Source organism: Nothobranchius furzeri, chromosome 3, assembly GCF_043380555.1.
Source record: "Nothobranchius furzeri strain GRZ-AD chromosome 3, NfurGRZ-RIMD1, whole genome shotgun sequence".
NCBI lineage: Eukaryota > Metazoa > Chordata > Actinopteri > Cyprinodontiformes > Nothobranchiidae > Nothobranchius > Nothobranchius furzeri.
In genome coordinates this window covers 40,763,808-40,779,366 of record NC_091743.1, presented here as the reverse complement: position 1 = coordinate 40,779,366, position 15,559 = coordinate 40,763,808, and the positions used below count along the sequence as shown (strand labels likewise).

Below are 15,559 nucleotides of genomic sequence, written 5' to 3'. Positions count from 1 at the left end.
CAACGTCATGTCTGGTTGGATACCAAAATAAAAGCCGCGTCGTGTGAATGTTGTTCCATCGACATTTCCATTTAGGTTGTCTTGGAGTAAGGCTGTCTTTAATTAACTTTTTAGTTCTGTATGTTTTTATGTCACAATGTAAATTAATGATGAGCAAAACAAAAATCTATTTATTTTCATTTACAAAGACAACACATTGTCAACAAAATGTCTCTAAAAATGTCTCTTAAAAACAATTCATATGTAAATTTTTTAGCAGATTTATTGCAAAATATAACTTTTCTGCTGCTTTGCTGAAACAACGTTATTAATGAGAAATTATCATACCTCATGTTTTACTACAACATCGTTAAAGCTTTCGGTGCACAGATTAATAAGAATGTGTTGTGTCAGCTGTGGGATTAGATGATCAGATCAATAAAAAAGAAGCTTTCGTGGAAACATCCAGAGATCAGTTAGTGGCTTTCAAAGAGGTTTTGTTACTGACAGAATTTTGCAAGTTTAGAAAAGAAGCAGATGAGACAGCAATTTTGTTTTTTGTCATACAACATTAGAACATGTCAGTAATGTCTGTGTTTTTGGAAGATGAGAGAAACAGTGTGTAAGTTAATAACCACACCACTTGTTGAACAGGTACTGAAAAACACCTTTTTTTCCAGCAAAACTTTGTTAATTTTCTCATGAAATTGTGCCTGTTAAGGAACTGCAGCTCGTCTCCCTACTGAAGTCTCACAGTTTGTTAATAGTTCTCGAAGTTGGCAGACTAAGAAAATGCTGAAAAATACTTGGCCAGTGCCTGGCCCAGGCTCAGGGGCTTCAGTTGGACCTTGGCTCCTTTGAAATAATAACAATTCTGTCTCATCATAGGGGAGGGGGGTGTCCGGGAGGGGGAGGACCCAACCTTACCTGGATGTCTTATGTCTTATATTTTCTGGAAAATTGTGCAAATGCAGGGATGTAAGTAGATAATTTGCTGGGGTGGGGCTGGGTTGGTGCTCTCTGCCTCCGTGGGGCTCTGCGATGCTGCTGCTTTGGGCCCTGGCAAAATGGGCTGATGTCTCCATGCCCTGTGTGGCATTATTGGAATGGAGGTGCCTATTGGTGCCATTGGGGGAGCTGGCTCCCTGGAGGGCTTAGGACAACCAGCCATTCCTCCCCATCCCCATACACTTTTCTCTTCCTGCTCCCTCACATCATCACACAAACATGCCCATAGGACCTTGGCGGGTGGGCAAGTCTGGGGGTGTGGGTATGGATCCCATTTCCGCAGTCCTGTGACAGCCTGCCCCCCAATTTTATTTGCACCTTAAACACTTCCACCAATGACATTCCACGCAAACACACACTTGGGGCCTTGGGAATGAGCACACTCAACGGCATTTGACAGGGGGATCTTTCAGCCTCACCCAGAGTGCCGGTGCCCACTTCCAATTTTAAACTGCAGTTAGACACAGAGGGCTGTGCGGGGAAGTGGGGCTGTGTGGTGGCATCAGCTGGTGTAGGCCAGACGATACCTGCGCTGCCTGCTACCCCCAGCCATGGAATACACCTCATCAAGGAGGGAGACTAGGGGTCTTAGCACACCTCTGTTGTCGCTTGACTTCCTGGGGCTGGAGGCTAGGAGGGGGATCTGGCCATCTGGTTGGGGTCTGGGGTGGTGGAATGCTTTGCTCAGAGTTGGGCGGGGGTGCCTGCTCATCATCACCCCAGCAGAAAGGGGCTAACTCTGGTGACCGGTGATGGTTGTACCCTTCGTGCAGCAGAGTGAATAGGGTGTGAATGGGGAGCGTATGTGTATAACATTCATTTTTGTCAGCCTTAGATTGTATGTGTATATATGAGCGTGAGGGAGGGAGTGTGACTGTGTCTGTGTATGACTGCATATGTCAGGTGGGGTCTTGGACTCCTTCCCTCTCCTGGGACTTCTTGTGCTGCTACATACCATCACATGCCCTCCCTCTGCCATATTTGCTGCTGAGTGTGGTGCCTTGGTCTGCCTGAGTGTTCGCGGCTCCCGTGTCGGGTGGGGGGTGGGGGCTTAAAATTTTTGGCATCTGTCTGATTGATCCCGGTGGCTGCCTGGTGGGATCTGAGTCCCCGAGCTCTGTTGGGTCCCCGATGGGGCTGGTCGCCCCTGGGTAAACTAAAAGTTTGAAACCATGAATAGTCAGATTTGATCGACAGGTGGCATGATCTGTAAGATCTAGCCCTGGGGGAGGGGTGTGTGTCATTTGGACTGGCCAACATTGTGTAAATGGACAATCAAGGTAAGCGACCCATCTGGATGATGTCAGAAGGCCATATTGGCCAGTCCACCCCTATCTGGGCGTGATGAAATGTGTGACTGGCTTCAAATAAGAACAATCATAAGAGGTCTAGACCATGCAACTGCCGGTCATTTCAAGAAAAAAACTTTGACCTTAATTTTACTCTCATTTAGACTCCAAGCATTTGAGGTGCATCATTCAAACTCTCCACTGAAAGCTGAAGTGTACTCAACAACCCCTGCTTCACTGGCAAGTACATTTGGCAGCCGTCTGCGTATGAATGAAAACTAATGCTGTGCCTTTGAAAGAGCAATCCTGAGATAAGCAGACAGATGAAAAAAATATCTGCACCCACAACAGTTTCCTGAGGCACCCCCAATTTTAGCAGAGCTTCATTTGGGCAGCATAGCTCAGGAGGTAGAGAGGGTCGTCCAGTAATCAGACGGTTGTAGGATACCGACTCCCGGTAGAGAATTATGCTTTTGTGTCCTTGGGCTTATCCCAGCATGCCTGCTGGTGGTGGTTGAAGGGACCAGTGGCGCCAGTGGTCAGCAGCCATGCCTCTGTCAGTGTGTGCCTCAGAGCAGCTGAGGCTACCGTGTAGTTCATCACCATTATTGCGTGAATGTGTTTGTGAATGGATGAATGATACACTGTAGGGTGAAGCGCTTTGGAAGTGACAGGACTGGAGAGTCTATGACTGCAAAAACGTGCTTTTGGCACAATGTCTAGCTGCTTGACTACTGCATGACACATTTTAGCTAATAACTACTTTAAATCAGTTTACTGATGCTAAAAATATATTTCAGTTTTTCATTGTGTTATTGACAACATACATTATCTTTGGAATGTTTTCTTTGATTAATCAAAATAAGTAGAATAGAAATAGTCTCTGTGACTGTGTTATGAAAATATATAAAGACCTCGTTTAAAAATGGTCATTTGCTAAGCTGTAATGTGGATCCAGTGCCACAACACAGATCCATCCTTTGAGTTTAAGACACTTTAAAGTGAAAATGTGTATTTTCTCTGGCAATAAATCATTGCAAGTTAGCAGTGTTTTTGTGTTCGAGTAAGACCTTACCAACGGGCGGGCATTAGGGTAAAAAATCCCTGGGAGTGCAACCTCCAGACAAACAGCATGCACATAAGACTCCCTTTCATCACTGGCAACAATTGAACAGGTAAATATGTGAAGCCGTTTTCTTTGACCAAGGAAGGACAGTGTCCTCGTAAGTAAGGCGCCTTGACACTGAGAAACAGACTTGCTCCCATGTATTTTAGACCCAATTCTTATGGTTGTATGTTACGAATTTGCCAATATTAACAATTAATTTGTTTTCAAGAAGATTTAAATGGATGTTTCCAGAGACTAATGATAAAAACTACACATTATCTCTTTAAGCTCAAATTATTTAAAAAGTCAATGTGTCAAAACAAACAAATAGCTTAGAAATGTTTAAGAAACAAGTTGGAATTTTTCAAATAATGAAACAAAGCATGACAAACACAATGAACAAATTTTATCCTTACATGTGTTAACTTTTTAATGAAATGGGGAATGACTCAAGACTCCTGCATGGAGCTGAACCTAGTCTATCCAACATATTAATACACAATAAAGCAAAATAGAATTAAATCTTTTGAATTGTTTTTTGCATTTTCTTTATATGTTAGTAAATGACATTATGACAGTTTTGTTGTATTTCACTTCTTGTCATCATCATGTAACAGCCGTCATGCTTCTATTCCTTGCATTTCAAGAATAGTTTCAGTTGCATGCGGTGGTACGGCACATGAAGATCCTTGTCTCCCCAGGCTGCCAAATCAGATTAAAGGTACACCTCAGGTTGCTCCTTGACATGATTGAACCCATTTAGGTCAGACACATTTGCTCCGCCATCCGTAAGCTCTCTCTATTGGCATTGGTTTACTTGAGAAAGAGGAGCTTAACCAAAGCTGGTGTAATTGTTTAATCTGATGTATATGTACTTTTATCAGGACATCAAGCCCCATGTCTTCTTCAAGAGGTTGATGATTCTCCAACAGCAAACAGGGATTTCCGTTGTCTGAACATTCAGGTTTCCATTGTTGTGTGCTCTCATGTTATTTGTGCTAAAATATCACAGATCTTGACATCAAATGTTTGCTCAGTAACATGGTTGCAAAACATCTTTTAAAAGGTTACAGTTAGTAGGATAACTTCAACATTTGGCTGGCTGACCATTTGTGAAACTTCACTCAGTCATCAGCGTGTGTTGTGGTCCAGCCAAATTCTTTGTTCAAGGGCAAATGACCATATATCATAATAATTTCCTTTATTATTATTAGTAGTAGTAGCAGTAATAAGAATTAAACACTCCTTTTTTGTGTTTGCCAGATTTGCATGGATTTCCCTAGTTATCCAACTGAAATTTGGGCAGCAAACACTTCCTCACAGATTCTGGATTGGTGCTGACCTGATTCTTAGAGAAATGTTCAGTGGACACAAATCCATTTCTCTTTTCAATTTTATTAACTGGAAATCTATGGAGTGATATTGTAGTTCTTTGTTTTGTTTTTTTGTTTGAACAAAAAGGGAAACTGCATGATTGATTACTCTTTCAATCTGACATCTTTCTAGGCCACATGTGACATTGTGAGCGTCCTGTCACAATGTCCCGATTGATCATGCGCCCTGGCTACTTGGCCAAGGGGATGTCCCTTTGGCTGACTGGTTAGCACGCATGACTCTCACCCGGGAGTCTGGGGATCTTAATGCCCGGGCCCTCGTTTCTCTACCTTGCCACATTTGGCGTTGTTGGCAGGATCCATGTAGTACTGTCAAGTAGGTCCATGGATGTGAAGTTTGTGGCACCCTGCGCGGGGGCACGAGGACGTGCTTGTGGAAAGAGGGGGGAAGATGTGACAGTGTGAGCATCCTGTCACAGTGTCCCGATTGATCATGCGCCCTGGCTACTTGGCCAAAGGGATGTGCGTTTGGCTGACTGACTGGTTAGCGTATGTGACTCTCACCCGGGAGTCTGGGGATCAAATCCCGCCCGGGCCCTCGTTTCTCCAACTTGCCACACACAGTTAAGTTTTCACCAATGGCTTTTTACCCTCCGTGGAGCCATTGCCATTTTGTGAATTAGGCCTGTAACCATAAAACTATCTGAAACCTTTTGTGTGAAAATCAGACGAAGCCTAGTCAACACTGCAGATGAACTAATTCCCAAAATAATTAATACACAGCTGGAACCTGAAATTATTGATAATTTAACAATTATTAAATAAATTCTGTGCTTTTTGTTATAACAAATGCTGTTCAGAGGAAAACCACTTTTCCACTTCAAGCTGTAGCGTTAAGGATTAGCTACACATGCATTAAATTATCAATAAGATGTGATATTCCATATAAATATGAAATATCAATCTGATTGGTCTTTGAATGTTTAATCAGAAGACTTTAGTTTCTTTGACTATTCATGGAACACACACTTCATATTAATCCAGACAGAGTCAAGAATATAGTTATAAAACTATTTTAATCTTCTTTTTCTGAACTACATGATTGTACATGACAAAATATTAATGAAATGATGGTTGTGAGCTAGAGGCTTTTAGCAAAACCTTTCTTAAGTATCTGAGAGAGCTCGTGGTGTCTGGGTTGTAAAATCAGTTTGGCTGGTGTCATGACTTTGATAAGCTAAACTTTATTCATAAAACCATCTGACCCAATTTGTGCCGAGTCTACGCACCCTTGTGTTGAAGGTTCCCATGCAATCCAGGGGGTCAAGAGGTTGGGATGGACACTGTGGTGGGACCCCTGGGCTCCGGAACCCATGGGTCTAGACCTGTCTAGTCTGTGATACCTTCTAGGTGAGGGCATGAAGCTGCAGTGTCTATTTGGTGTCAGAGGCTGTTCGGTGGTTCTTAAAAGAGTTGTTGTGTCTGATATCACTCGCAAGTGTTGAAGAGTAATGTTTTGACCTTGAGGTCAAAAGAGAGGATGGTTCAAAATGCTTGCTTACCGGTCGGCCCAACCAGGAGGCAGCGGGAGAACAAACCAGATCAGGAAGTGACTCCTGTATATATTAAGTGTTGTTTACAAATTCTAGACAAATCTGAATTTGACACATTTTAAAGGGGTGTTAACAAAGTCCTCAGAAAATCACGCATTCACTCAGATACTCAGAGAGGTTAACTCTTTGTCACGTTGAGAGGATGGTTAGGACCTGAAATGCAGATTACCCAGACGACACGAGGCAGGAGTTGATATAAAGTAAAAAAATCCTTTTATTGTAGGATGAACAAAAATAAATCTAAAGGCATGGAGCCAAAATCCAAAAATCCAGAGGCAGGAGAACAAAAGCTCAATTAGAGCACAAACTGGGGACGAGACAGGAAAATCACACAGAGCACCAGAAACACAGCTGACAAACAACAATGGACCGACAAGACACTGAGACAAGACAGGGCTTATATAGAGCTCCGGACCCCACGTGACTCTCATTTAGTAGATGCCATAATGGCAGGAAAAAAAGGTAAACAAACACGGATCGTAAACATGAACATGAACGGGACGGGATCGGCTTGGATTTTACTTCGTCGGAGTTTACTTCACACTTGAAAACAGAAGAAATCGTTTTATATAGTCAGAATCTAAATAGACTAAACATCTCCGACCCTTACCGTGCCCCTGGGACACTTTTTAAAAACGCCAGAAGCTGTCGGAGCGGACTTCTTACCGGACCTGGCCGGGGAACCCCTTGGGATTTCCCCGGAGGAGCTGGCCCAAGTGGCTGGGGAGAGGGAAGTCTGGGCCTCTCGATGCTACTGCCCCCGTAACCCCACTCCAGATAAGCGGATGAAAATGGATGGATGGATGGACAAATGACTTACATGTAAGTAGTTTAAATAGAGTGCTGTGCTGTTTGAAAGTATATACTGAACGCCAAGAGAAATCACTAGTTTGATTGTTTTCCGTGAATAAAATAAATATGTCAGGCAGGAGCGTCTCAGGATCTGTCTGAGATCTGTCTCGGTGAGACAGATAATAGCAATTCAAAGTGCTTTTTATGTGTGATCTGACAATTGATCAACCATTGCTTAAAAATTAAATACAGCTTAGCCGGTTAATTGCTGTGATCATAAAACATGTAAACGGCAGCACGCAGAACTCACGAGGCAACGTTTTACGTGATGTTTACTTGCTGCTATGAGTAATAAGACAGAAAAAGCCACGCCAAAATAAGTTTAGGAAGCCCACTAAGAATCGTAATAAAAGCATTTAAAATAAATACCACACACAGTTGAGGAAACATTGGTTTAAGTACCTGATATGAAGCGGTCGCTGCATAAGCGAAAACCTTTACTATCGGGGTCCCACAGCTTCATTTTAGCCCGGTCACTAGCGCGTTTTATTACAATGATCCAACGTTTGCGGCGCTCCGGATCTTGGGGAATCCTGTAGATGGCTCATTCCTTATGTCGTCCGTGTCTGTTCTGCATCCTGGGGCACAACAGGAATCTACCATATTTCCCGTCTGATTGAGTTTTCTGACAATAACAAATAGTCCACCTGCTGGCTTCTACCTGCCAATATGGCGCCGTTTCGATTTGAACTGTTGCATGCCGGGAGAAGTGACGTCAACTCCCGGAGCTTTATACACTGGGACTGGAGTGATAGGAGATGAGGAACAGGTGTGTTGGGAACTTGCACAGGTGAAACCAATAATTAGAGAAGAAGCAGAGAAGGACACCAGACCTGATTGGGGAAGGACACACACACACACACACACACACACACACACACGCACGCACGCACACACGCACGCACACACACACACACACACACACCACACACACAAACTGAAATAAAAGACCCAAAGACAACTGAGGGAAGTCTACAGAGGGCTAAGGATAATAATGGGACACAAGCGGAAAACCTGGAGTGGGAACTGGAGGGGCTGGGGAACAAACGGACACAGAACATGACACTCTTAGTGTGAAGTGCATATGTTATTCCACATGTATGTGATGTGACTGTTAAAACATTAACTCAACAATTACCACGAGGTGTGAATATACTGAGATTACATTGTTAAATCAACAAACACTGATCTGGTGTAGTTTAAGATCTTAAATGAATCACTGCAGGAAAAATATTCATTTGAACACATCATTGATTAATGCACACATAATTAAAACACTTTGGATTGTATGTGGTTTTATTTTGTTTATGTACAGTAAAAATGGATGGACAATTGCATTAATGTGTTTCAATGGTGTGGGTGGTGAAAAATGTATCTGCCATACAAAATTGGGAATTGTATGAAAATATGTTGGATTGCACGTGGCCCCTCTATAAATATTGTAGCCCTTTGATGGGCCCCACCCTCAGAAAAATCCTACATCAGACCCCTAAGGAACCCCATTGCTGATGCCAATATTATTCATGACTCTTCCACAATAGGGCCGGCTCCACTCGGCCCAGTCAGACCCAGCCCACCCTGGCCCAGTTGATTACACACACCCATCCACACATCCTTAGGAATGCAGACATGACTGAGCATATGGGCGGTCTCCAAAATCGGCGTAAAGATATCAGTAATGTCAATAGAGCATCTCCGAGCACGTTGGCAGGGCAAAAGACGTGCGGAGAAGTCTGCGGTGTCTCCCTCAAATTACAGGAGACAATTCTTCGATAAAATCACAAAGGCTCTCTATATTTCTGTCTGATACATCACATATTTTCTTGTGGTTCTGGTGATTTGTCAAAATCCGTTGCTTTAACTAATTATAATTTAACGTTGTGTTTCTCAATTCTGGTCCTCGCGACCCCCTGTCCTGCATGCTCAGTGTCTCTGCTTCAGCACACCTGATTTACATATTTGCATTGCATCCTCAGGAGGACTAGCCTGGCAAGCCAGACTAAATAAATGTATTATTCTTTGCAAAGCAAGATTTGGTCTAGTTCACTAGGCTACAGGAGGACATCAACTGCTGCAGATGCCTCATTCATTTAAGTCAGGTGTGTGGCAACGCAGAAAACAAGCAGAGCAGGGGCTCCTCAGGACTGGAATTGAGAAACACTGATTTAATGAAAGTACTAGTGAAGAAACTGTTCACTCATTTAATCAACATATTTGCAGTGGTCTCTATAGTGGGAACAAATATTTTGTAAGTTGTACTCTTGGCACAAAAAGCCCATGGTGCTCCCATTTCAGAAGACTGCCAGGCCGAGAGCCTCAGACAGCAGGATTTGGAGTTTTACTTCCTGATATTTGGACATACTAATTTTTAAAAAGATGAAAACAAACAAGAAAAGTATGTAACATTGCTTTATATTTCACACTCAAGTGAAAAAAATACTACATTTGTACAAGATAATGCTGTCATTTTAAATACAGTTTTTTTTGGGGGGGGTTGTTTTCATTTGCAGTCAACTATTTTTATGAAAAATATTAAATAAAACAAGATATTTGCTTGTTTGTTTTTTCTTTTTTCTTTTATCCAAAAAGGAAAACATGGATGCTTATGCAGGAGCCACAGAGGAGACCTCTGTCTTTGATGTGGATACTTCAGAACCATCGTCCACCTGTTTGCCAAAGAGTTGCATGATGCATGTTCGAAACTGAAAGGAAAGGAAACCCAATGTGGGTTAAAATATAAACAAAAACACTTTTAAAATTAACTGAAAGATGTGTTGACAAATCCACTGTGCCCACCTGCCGATTCATGAAGACATAAATGATTGGGTTATAGATGGTGGCGCTCTTGGCAAAGTACGCAGGCATGGCAGCGGCCAGGGGATGGAAGGCATATCCAGGGTTGGCCGCAGCAAAGCAGGCAAAAAAGGTGTAAGGACCCCAGCACACACAATAAGCTACGATCATGACGACAACCATCCTGGAGACTTCCTTCTCAGCTTTCTGGGTGGACTCGGATTCCTTCTGCTGCATGGCAACCTGAGGTCCACACACACCAAGACAGTCAGGTTGACCTTTGATAGTTTCCTATGATTCATGTTACGTTAGACTGTGAGGGACACAACTTACAGAATGGATGGCCAGCCACACAAAGAAGTAGCAGATGATGATGATAGCCAGAGGAAGGAAACAACATGAGATCATCAGAGCAATCATGTAGGACAGGACTCCTGGGTCTTCACTTCCACTGAACACATCAGGTCCACATGAGGTTTTCAGTCCATGGGGCCAAAACCTGAGGATATTAAATGCTTCCTTATTTGTTCACATTCCAGCACACAGACTAATTTTGTATATACTCACTAATTTAGTGGTAACATTTGGATGTTAAATCTAAACAAACTGATAAACCACTTGATTACCTGCTCCATCCAAAGATTGGACAAGCACACCATGCAGCAGACCAAACCCAGGAGAACACAATTCCACCTGTGGCCCATTTGGCATCAAACTTGACATTTCCAAAAGGTTTGCACACGACTATCCATCTCTCCCAGGAGATGATGGTAAGGGACCAAAGAGCAGCAATACCTGTGGAAACAAACAAGATGCTTAGTTTATTTAAAGGTCACATTTACAAATTATAAAATAAACATTTCTCTTTTTCCTAATGTTCCAGGTTTAGGTTTGCTGTCACCACTTACCGCAAGTTGACACAACAAAGCCCCCAAACTATCCAACCAAAAGGTCTGTGTTCAAAAACAAATACTCCTACTCTTAAAATACCTTTGTGGCCACTTACCACAAGTGGACACGGTGAAGCCCTCAAAGACGCACATAGGGTGTCCTAGAATGAAATACCCAAAGAACTGGTTGCACACACTGATGGTGCTGGCAAAGACTGTTTCTCCAAGATCAGCAATTGCAAGATTGACCAAGATCCAGTTTAGAGGATGACGGAGCTTCTTGAACTTTGCTGTGGCCACCAAGACAAGACCATTGGTGAAGACTGATGCAACCACCACAAAACACATCCAGATGGTTGAAAGGTTGTAAACCCATCGAGGAGCGATGTGGTAGTTGGGTCCTTCAAATGGATCTGAAAGTTAAAACCATAGATATCAAATTAGTCACAAATTAAAATTGGTAGCATTCAGTTACAATTTTAACATGAACTAAATGCATCACATTTTTATGAAACTTTTTCAAAGATATAGCAATAGTACTGTACCTCGGGTGTTATTGCTGTTAGTGTATGCAAAGGCAGACTCTCTTGTTGTATCTTCATGATGCCTCCTGGCTGCAAACACTGGTTTTCCCCATTCCTCTGCCATTCTGATCTCAGATGAAGGTTCTCAGCTGTCTGATGTTTCTGTAACTCCTAACCTTCTGGGGTGGCAACTGCTCTACATCAGACTTCAGCTTTTATACTAAGGATTCAGTTATCTCTGATAGGATTACTTTACAATCATGTTAGCGCTGTGGTGTGCCAGTTGGCAGCAATACATAAAGTCAATATACTTATTATGAACAGTAATTAAAACTATCAGCTAATGAGGTTAAGACACTGAGTGGATTTCTGTGGACTCGCTTAATATGAGGATTAGCTTAGAGATGTTTGGCTAACATGTTCTAGTGTTCTAACTCTACCTATAATAAAACTGCATTAATCAGGAACCTAACACATACAGGTGCATTAAAAAAAGTACATCATTTTAAGGTTTAAAGAAAATGGAAAAATGAAGTGCAAAAAAAATCCTCAAAAAGTAAAAAACTATCTGTACATACATAACACATTAAAATAGTCAATGTTTTCAGATTGTGTATGACACTGTGGATAGGTAAAAGTTTGGTCTGGTTAGCAGTAAAGGACAAACTAGTCTTAAAATATATTTACAAGACAGGAGGAGATCCACACTTTAGTAGAAGCCACTACACTTGTTGACGTGTGGTAACTAAGACATCATTAATCCCTCCGGAAAGAAGATTCACCCAAGAGCCAAGTTGTTTTTGATCCACCTAAGAGGCTGAAAATAACGTCACTGTCCTCATGGCATGGGTAAAGTGGATGGACCAAATCATGAATTGTGTAGGATTGAGCGTCTCTAAGGCCAAATGTCTTGAGTGAGTGAGCAATTTCACAGTAATCCAACAGTGAGCGTAATAGTTTAGGAACATAACATAAAATTGGGTCTGCATAAATTACCATTAAAATTTTGATCCTGGGGTCGTTGCATGGAGAAAATACAGTTATATATTTTGAGTTTATAGAATGTTATCAAATTTGATAGAGTACAAAAGAAAAAAAAAAAGGGAAACAAACAAGCAAGAAATTAGTACACTACCCTCCCCAAATCCCTGTCTCCTCAGTTACAATATAGATTATTAACCCTCTAAGGCCCTGTCCACACGTAGCCGGGGATCTGCCAAAACGTAGATATTTTTCTACGTTTTGGCCTGTCATCCACACGAAAACGGGAGTTTTTTCACATGAAAACGGATCTTTTTAAAAACTCCAGCCAAAGTGAAGATCTGCGTTTTCTCCGTTTTGGGTGTCTGCGTGTGGACAGACAAAACCGGAGTTTTAAGGTCTGCAACGTCACTTTCCGCGACAAAAAAATGCTGACATCACGTGTGCGACCTGTGTTTACACTAGCCGGCATAATGGAAGCCCTCAGAGCTGCGCTCGCTTTATCAATTGTCCAAGCGCTTTTTGCTTGTTTGTTTTTGCAAGCGGAATTACTGCTCCTTGCGGAAGACCACAGACGAAGGACGAGGTTAAGAACGGGGGAAGTACTGCCGCCTACAGGTCTGGCATGTCCTTAACAACGTATTTATCCGGGTACGTGTGGACAGTTATTTTTTAAAACGTGGTGGTGTGGATGCAAGTTTTTGGAGGGGCGGATATTCGTTTTTAAAAACCCCCGGCTACGCGTGGACTAGGCCTAAGATTCTAAATAAGTTTTGATAAAAGGACGAACAGCTAAGTCCTTCAGAGGGACTAAGTCCTTCTGCCTCCAAAGGGTTAAACATACAGTACATAATATATTTTGTCAAATTCCCTGAACAATAGGGAGCCTAAGTCTCCTCCCTTTCCGGTTGGCGCATGGGTCCCCGGAAGAACAAAAAAAAAAAAAAAACGAATGCTAGCCAATGGGGCTAAAGGAGCTATTTTCTAATCCGCTTTGCCTTACGCCCTGGATCGCACATATGTTAAGCCTGGGGCACACAGGAGACAGATGCGCTGCGCCACGGTTTTGGGAAGTCAAATGGTCACACAGGAATCACTGCGCCGCTGAGCGCTTCTTGGAAAGTCGAGCGATAGACACAACATCACGCGGGACTTGAGGTAGCGGAAAGTTTTCAGCTTTCTTTCCTGATGTTGTCCTTGTAGAAAGGATGTGCAGGATCGTACAAGATCTTATAAATCTCGACTTCAACAATAAAAAAACTCCTCGTCCATGTTTTGGCGATTGGGTTTGTGCCGTAAAGCCGTTCCGTGTTGCAATTTCTGCAAACAGCCGCACTGCGGTTGCGCCACGGCACTTGTAGAACTGGCGCCTATCTTCAGCACTTCAGCGCAGACCGCCACTTCTGGGACGTGGCATTGCGCTCCCCGTGTAGCCACTCTCAGTAATTTTAATGGCTTCTTTTTAAAATGACGGCACGGGCGTGACGTGGCGCAGTGCATCTGTCTTCTGTGTGCCCCAGGCATGCTTCTATTTAAATTAAAAGTAATGAAGTGTGTTTTGACCATGCCAGTCACGCACTCTGAGATTTATCAGCTTGTAAAATTTCGTAATTAGCAGGACTACAGATCAGACATCAGCACGTCACTACATAATCTTCTCTCTGTAGCTGCTACTTACCACATGGCCAGATTTATGGTGGTTCTTTCCTCCTGAAGGAAGGATTTGAAGTTTGCTGAACTTACAGCCACTTTCCCTCTGTTTTTCTCTGTGTCTGGTTTGATGACGTCACTTTGGTGATGTGCATTTGTAGTCCTGGACTTATTTTCACATACAACTTACAATAAAGTTCCTCCTTGTTCGAAAATAAGCTTTTTTTGGTTTAAAATTAATGGACATCATTTATTAAATACATTTAATGTAATATTCCTACGTCCCGCACATGGGATTTGATCATCTTCCTCTTCTACGCTGAGTACAACTGCAACAGTGTTTATGTAAACACATAAAAATTAAAAGTCATTGGAAAGCTGAGAATCTTTAGATTTCAATGACATATGCCAATCAAGCACACAACAATATCTGTAGACACATTAGTCACTTTTTTCAAACCACTCGCAAATGCAAAATTATTTTAATCTTACCTGTGATGCTTTATGTTTTACAGAATGCAGCTATCTTGAACAAAAACAATCTTTTTGTATCCAAAAGGTCCATTAAAAATGCTCCACTATCCAACATAACGTACAGCTGAAAGTCTCTCAATGTTCCTTCAAATACATCCATTCTTCGTCATGTTTTGCTCATAATGGCGGTTAGCATCCCTATGTTTGCTTCAAACATTTTCACAACCAAACATGATTTATTTATTCACTTCAGACCATTCAAAGAAATTAAAATACTGTAAATCCTCTAATACAGGCCCGGGCCTGTATTTGACTCAAGCTCATCAAGCTCCAGGCCTTTATTGGAAGGAGGACCAGAATTAGAGACAGGCCTCTATTTCTATTTGAGCAAAATGAACTAATGGTTCGCTGGAGTTTTTGACAATTAAAATTGCGCCCACATTTTCAAAGTTAAACACATTTCTTTTAACAACGGTAGTTTCTGCTTCAGCCCTCTCCCCCCTCCCCCTGCGCAGCGGCTGCAAACTCACTGATGCGCCTGCAGCCTCTCGGAGTTCCTGCTGCTCTAAACATTAAAATAATTATTTCATTTTCTGTTCCTCACTTCTGATTACCTTCAATGGTGTCTGTTGCAACCACCAGGTACAAAAACTAACTTGTTTTTATTTGACTATTTTTCTGTCCTGTCTGTTTATTATCTTCCTGCATCTCCTCTCAATCCTAAAGAGAAACTGCTACCTGGATTCATATATATTCACCTCATGAGTTACCTTTGAACTGTAGTTCTAAAAGATCTACCGACCGCAAAAACAGCGGAGTGCTCGCTGCTTGGCGGCCACATCAGTTATCGGTGTGTCACCGGAGGACAAGGTGATGCGCCCCGCTCCACAGCAGCGAAACGCATCAGGCACAAATAAAATACAGAAAACATTAAAGGAAATGAGCCGACATGAACAATCGCGTGTTAAATTAGTTTTTGAGTGGCGACACCCAGTGGCGGCTGGTGAAAAATATTTTTGGTGGGGCTGTGCTATTTTTTTTTAAACAAACTTGTGCTTTCTGAG

At 42.3% G+C, this 15,559-nt stretch overlaps 1 protein-coding gene across 1 annotated transcript; it reads right to left on the bottom strand.

Moving 5' to 3' along the window:
• Positions 1-7,645: 7,645 nt before the first annotated feature.
• On the bottom strand, positions 7,646-11,552 carry LOC107385855 (red-sensitive opsin). Its single transcript, XM_015959999.3, has 6 exons — positions 11,412-11,552; positions 10,983-11,279; positions 10,603-10,771; positions 10,310-10,475; positions 9,980-10,219; positions 7,646-9,885 (listed from the first exon to the last, which is right to left on the bottom strand). Exons 1-6 carry the CDS (start codon positions 11,512-11,514, stop codon positions 9,787-9,789), a joined length of 1,074 nt encoding a protein of 357 aa, XP_015815485.1. The 5' UTR covers positions 11,515-11,552; the 3' UTR covers positions 7,646-9,786.
• Positions 11,553-15,559: the final 4,007 nt, after the last annotated feature.